The sequence below is a fragment of the Heloderma suspectum genome, chromosome 5 (assembly GCF_057233095.1).
Source record: "Heloderma suspectum isolate Gila_16-S chromosome 5, 16-S_ref, whole genome shotgun sequence".
Taxonomy (NCBI): Eukaryota; Metazoa; Chordata; class Lepidosauria; order Squamata; family Helodermatidae; genus Heloderma; species Heloderma suspectum.
The window spans coordinates 205,986,889-205,992,888 of record NC_139462.1 but is presented as its reverse complement, the minus strand read 5'-3'; the positions used below and the strand labels follow the sequence as shown (position 1 = coordinate 205,992,888).

Here is a 6,000-nt window from a genome sequence, read left to right as displayed (position 1 = left end):
ACACAGAACCAACTAAAGACTACTCTCCCCCTCTCCCAAGACCATTAAGGGTGCAACCCAATGCATGTTTAGACAGAAAAAAGGCCTGCAACTCCCAGCTATGCTGGCTGGGGAATCCTGGGAGTTGCAGGCCTTTTTTCTGTCTAAATATGCATAGGATTGTAGCTTTATTCTAGAGTCTAATATTGTCTCTGTGCCCAGTGGCCACTTTGAATATATTCTTATACAGCAGAGCCATTTATACATAATATGAAAATGAATGAACTTGCCCATCAGAAACATGGACTCACTGTTGTCATATCCACTACTTTTATTCAGGGACTGCTGCTTGCTCCTGCTGCTATACTTTTCTCTTATGCTTATCAACTACGATATCCGTGTTTTTGAAGGCGCAAAAAGAGGAAGAGATACAGACACCCTACTGCGGCAGAAGAAAGAAAATCCACATGTTCCAATAAAGGAAACTGTACAACTATTTTGCTTAATGTATAACAAACTTTAAATAATTAATAATGATCCTATGTAATAGAATCACGTGTTACAGGTAAGCAATTGTGGTTGCAAAAGCACAAAAGGTGGGTTATTTTTATATTTCACCAAATAATAGGACCACCCCAAAAATAAGATCTCAGGAATTTGAAATGCTTAACAGATAACACGGCTTTAAGAGAAAACAACAACATATAAAAAGGCCAATGCAAGCAGACAGAAATAAATTTTCAGAAGTATGTTAGCAAACAAAAACACAGACGGGCACCCATGTTTTGTTTCGAAGTCTATGTAAATATGTGTTGTACAGGTTACATTGGTATTGCAAGGTTCTCTTTAAATACATTTGGAATATATTTTTAAAAGGAATGCTTTAAAAAGAAGTGACAAAAAAAGCTCTTTGTTATGGTCACAAGAGTGGATCTGACATGGGATTATCATACTAAAAAGGTTAGTGTAAATATAAAACCTCAAACACACACAGCAACAACCCAATCCTATGGGTTGCTCTTTCAAACTGGCTGCTTATAAAATCTGGTACAAGGAAGGTGAAACGTGCAGAGAAGATCTGGTACAAGGAAGTGAAACTGTTCCTACCATGTCAATTACACTAGGAATTGACCCTGGACTCACGAGTTGGTGCTTCCCTTCACCACTTGCAGGACCACAATGTCAGCCAAAGGTGGGGTTGTAGCTCGTTGTGAGGCTTATTATGTGTCATAGGTGCCTTGAGGGCTGCTGTAAAGAGACACCAGCCTTTACTACTAGATAGGGATGGCACTGGATTATTCCAGGAACTATGAAAGAGGCTCTGACACATATTCCATGGATAGATTTGGACGTCTTCAAGTCTCTAACATTTGTGCCACTGCAGATTTCTTAGGATCAGTGGCCACGCTGGCTGCAAATGAAGGGAATTCACGTCCAGCTTGTCTGAAGGGCACCAAACTGGGGAAAGCTGTGCTAGATTTTACGCCACTCCTACTTTTTGGTAATTAAACCTGTGGAATGTTACAAGTGGAAGACCATCCTGGACCATTATAAGCGCTGTTCTCCTCTAAAAGCAGCGATCCAAGCAATAAGAAAATGAAATTGTACGCCTGTCTAAATACAAATTTGCTTTATAGGTGAATATATACACATACACACATACCCCTTGTTACAAAGGACAGGGTGGTGGCGGTGGATAGGAGGATCATGTGGAATTGCACAGGACACACAAATAAACCCTTCTTGGTTGGCTTCTCTGAAAGCCTGTCTTGCTTAAAAATAAAAAAGATGTGTCTTAACAACCCAGCAACAGTTAGCAAGTTGCTGTACTGTAGAAAAATAGATCACGCTCTGTTAAAAAGTTGCTTCATTTAAAGGGTCTTCTGTATTAAACTAGCAATTCTGTCTTACAAAGAATTTTTAGTCCAAACTACAAAAAGAAGAGCTAACTAGGTAATAGTGAGTGCAAAACAGCAGCCAGGATTGTGCTGGTACTGGTAAGTTGGTAGCAGGGTCTGTACAGGCTGCAATTACATGTAGGACAACGCCTTGGCCTCGGTTCTTTTTGTTTTGCTTGCGTTTCCTTTTATTTTCTTTGCACGTGGCAAGTAAGAAACTTAAATCAAAGCCCCTTCAACCAGTCGAAGTCCAAGCTGATTTCACAGTCAGTCAATCAGACTCCGTTCCTGCTGGCTTGCGTTCCCTCAAGCTGAAAAGGTGGCAGCGGCGTCTTTCTCGCTGCCTGCTTTCTGGCCTAAGTTAAACAAAGCTTAAGGTTCAGAGGTTCGGATGTTTAGCTTAGAAATTCACATTCTTTCAAAAAATCATTTTGCTAATCTCCCCTGTTTACATTTTGCGCAGAGGAACACGCCAACCTTCGCCTCACGCCCCTCCCATCTTCATCCTGTTTACCATCCTGGCTGAACGCTGCTCAGCACAGTTTAAAAATGACCAATTCATGCCAAGTAGAGGCATTAAAGTCTTAATGCTACAAAAAAACAGATGGTTCCAAAGTGAGAGATTTTTTTGCTCTCACTCTCTGTCATGCAAGCTCCATCAAGCAGTGGAATATGAAGTACTGATTCCCCCCACTGGCAAAGATGGAGGCTTTGTCAGTACACTCGAAACACCGAGGCTTAAAGCTATTTCCATGTGTTGGAACCCAGCAAAATGCTCCACTGAGGGTAGAAATCGCTCGAGACTCATGTCTTTTTGTATCACACCCTTTCAACTCTGGTGGGATCATATGCATCTGTAAAAAAGGAAAGGCAACCATTATTAGCAGCACCAGTAGGAAAGGCGGCCATTATTAGTAGTATCAGTAATTAATAATGGTTCTCCTCTCTCAGCTATGCTTATGCAGGTCCCTTTGATTTCAGTGGGAGTGACACATTAGCCTGGTTCGCACATAATGCTAACCCATGATATGGGTTGTTGAATTCTAGGTTGTCGTGATCTGCGAACATGGCCACGCTAACAAACTGTGGTTTGTTAACCACAAACAACCCAGGACCAGGACCCATGGTTTGTTTGTTGGCTTGTGAACTCTGGGCTGAGTTGTCATTACATGTGAGCCCAGAGCCGTGGCTTGTTTTGCCAGGCTACAGAGGTCGTGGGGAAGAATGGTAAAAAAAGAACCCAGCCGTTCTACATGGGACATATAGGAACACTGAAAGCTGTCTTATAGCAAGTCAGAATATTGGTCCATCTAGCCCATTATTGTTGACACTGACTGGCAGTGGCTCTCGGAGGTTTCAGGCAGGATTTTTTCTACTCCTACCCAGAGATGACAGGGATTGAACCTGGGACCTTCTACATGCAAAGCATGTGCTCTACCGCTGAGTCACAGCTCTTCACTGAGACACATGCCAGTACTATAGCATCACAAAAGCATTTTGGAGACAGGGAGGGAGTGGGCAAAGCAGGAGGGAAACAAGTAAGCCAGGGATTGAGAACACAAACCAATCAGTTGTCCATTCAGTCCTCTGCCAGACTGGGTTAAATAAACCATGGGTTAGAGTTATGTGTAAACCAGGCCATTGATTACTTGTTGAAACTGAGTACTTGACAGTCTTTATCTTGCTCATTCTCACAACAGCCTTGCACAGTAATCCCATTTGACAGATAGATCACAGAGACTAATAGCTTGTCCAAGGATACCCAGCGAGTTAAATGCTACAGTACAACTTGAACCCAATGTACAACCAGACCCAACGGATTACACCAGCACTCAGTGTTATTCATGATGTGCTATTATGCTCAGGACATACTTCTTTGTTAGCTGGACCTTGGAAAGGCCACATAACGATTATTCGTCACCCCCTGCCGCTCCAATTGAAAAGTTGAGACTTAAAGTAGAGCAAGGACAAAGTTAATATCCAGTTTGCATGGTGCAACAAGCCACGGTTTCTTAAATCATGGGTTGTTGAGAATGACATGGGAGCGAGCAAGTGTGTTGGCTCCCAGCTGCCTGCCTGCCCCTGCTGAGCTGAACGACTCAGGCATCCTCTAGCCCTGGGCTGCTTATCTAGACGTCTGAACCTGAAATTGGAGGTTGTTGGGGGAGGAACAACCCAGATGTGTAACTCAAGAACAAACCACGGGTTACAAGTCTGCTCCTCCCCTAACAAGCTACCATTCTGGGTTTGGACACTGTACAAGACCCCAGGGACGAAGTGTCCTTGGGTTGTTTAGCTCAGTGGGAGTGGGGGCTGGCCAGCAGCCAGCATGCTCACTTGTTGCCACTCATTCACAGCTACTCAGGGTTGTAGCCGTAATGTGAGAACTGGGTCTAGGCCTCACTACAGTGCATGTAGAATATACCTCCAGGCCATTACCTCTACGTTACAAGCAACTGCTTCTTCTGTGTATGAAGTTTAAGGATACTTAGATATGGTAATGTTACCAGTACATTAAAGGTAATGAGGAGTGTTGAGGGCAATTGTTATGTGGTTTCTGAGGATCCAAAATGGGTCAGATAGGTTAGCTTTGGTTGAAACCTTATCAGTTATTTGAAAGATAGCAAGCTTTAGAGTTGCACAGCATTCTTTTTCAAGCAGAGTCGGTGTGGGGATCTGGCTTTAACCTACGTACCTGCCAATTTAATACTAGGGTGTATTTTAAAGAATATATAGATGGCCATCCAAATCAGAAGTCACTACTTCCCATCCACACAGCTGCCAACAAAACGTAACACCATGTAAACAGATAAATGAAACCATACAATGTACTCTTTTTGAGGTTAATGACTTCCATTTCCCTGCCAATTAAGAGAGCCTTGCAAGGGGAAAATTTACCGAAGTAAAGATTTCCAGATTCAGTCCATTATTTGGATAGCAAGCTTTGAGAGAGGGCAAGCTGTGGCTTTTATAAGCAGCTCAGTTACATTTTCTCTCCCTTCCTCACTCACCACAAAATTATTTTGTTCTCAGATGCAACCACTACAAAGAAAGGAACTGCATAAATTCATAATGTTTTAGAAACAGGGGGCTGACTGTCGACCTCCCATGATGCTATATTTTCAGCATGTCTGCTTCTTGATGCAGAAAGTCAATTATTAAATAAACATAGGGACAGCCACAGCAGTCTAATTGACAGCAAAGCAGTCATGTGTGCCCTGCAGGTTGACTGCAGTGGGATTGTCCAGCTGGAGTTATCTTCAGCAAGAGAAATGGCTAGCTAACTAGGAAAACTCTTAGATGGTTGATCTATGTGACCCGTTTCACACAAATTAGGCTAACACTGTCTTCCCCAACCTAGTACCCTCCAGATGTGTTGGATTACAACTCCCAGCATGGGTGGCTAGTTCTAGTCCAATACATCTGGAGGGTATCAGGTTGGGGAAGGCTGGGCTAACACAACAGCTGCCCTTATCACAGGAGAAACAGGAACATGTGACATGCCCCAAATATAGACAACAATTCTGGCACATAAAGAGAGAAAAGCCATCTGCAAGGATCTCAGCCAAGCCACGTCTAGTGAGCTGGGCCCTATAGTGGCAGCAACAGGGATGGAAAAATCTGACAATTTTGGTTTTACTCAGTTTCTCATTTTCTCAGTCTTAAGTTTAGTTTGTCCCATTTTTGCATCAGTTTGAGATATTTTTTTAAAGTTCCCATGAAAATTCGTACCCATTTGTGGGCATATTTCTCCTAATACATATACATTTGTATGGGACTGGGAAGCAATTCTTCTCAAGTCCTATCAGATAGAGACCTGATCTCTGTCTAAGGCAGAGGGACGAAAGCCACAGCTGAGGGGGGAGGAGCCATAGCTCAGTGGCAGCGCCCCTGCTTTGCATGCAGAAGGTCTCAGGTTCAGTCCCCGGCCTCTCCAGGTAGGGCTAGGAAGGAATCCTGCCTGAAACCCTGGACAGCCGCTGCCAGTCAGTGTCAACAATATTGGGCTAGATGGACCAACGGTCTGACCCTGCAGAAGGAAGCTTCCTATGTTCCTGGAGTGGAGGGGACAAGGTTTGTGTGTGGAGGGTAGAACTGGGGGTACTGTCTTCCCCTTTATCAT

The 6,000-nt window shown here is 43.5% G+C and overlaps 1 protein-coding gene across 2 annotated transcripts in view; it reads right to left on the bottom strand.

Moving 5' to 3' along the window:
• Positions 1 to 294: 294 nt before the first annotated feature.
• The window catches only part of JCAD (junctional cadherin 5 associated), an 84,147-nt gene continuing 78,441 nt past the window's right edge, over positions 295 to 6,000 (bottom strand). For both annotated transcript variants that reach the window (XM_084860488.1, XM_084860489.1), the window contains exon 4: positions 295 to 2,731. In XM_084860488.1, coding sequence (XP_084716614.1) covers positions 2,697 to 2,731 — 35 coding nt within the window. In that variant the 3' untranslated portion in view covers positions 295 to 2,696. The remainder of the gene's footprint in view (positions 2,732 to 6,000) is intronic.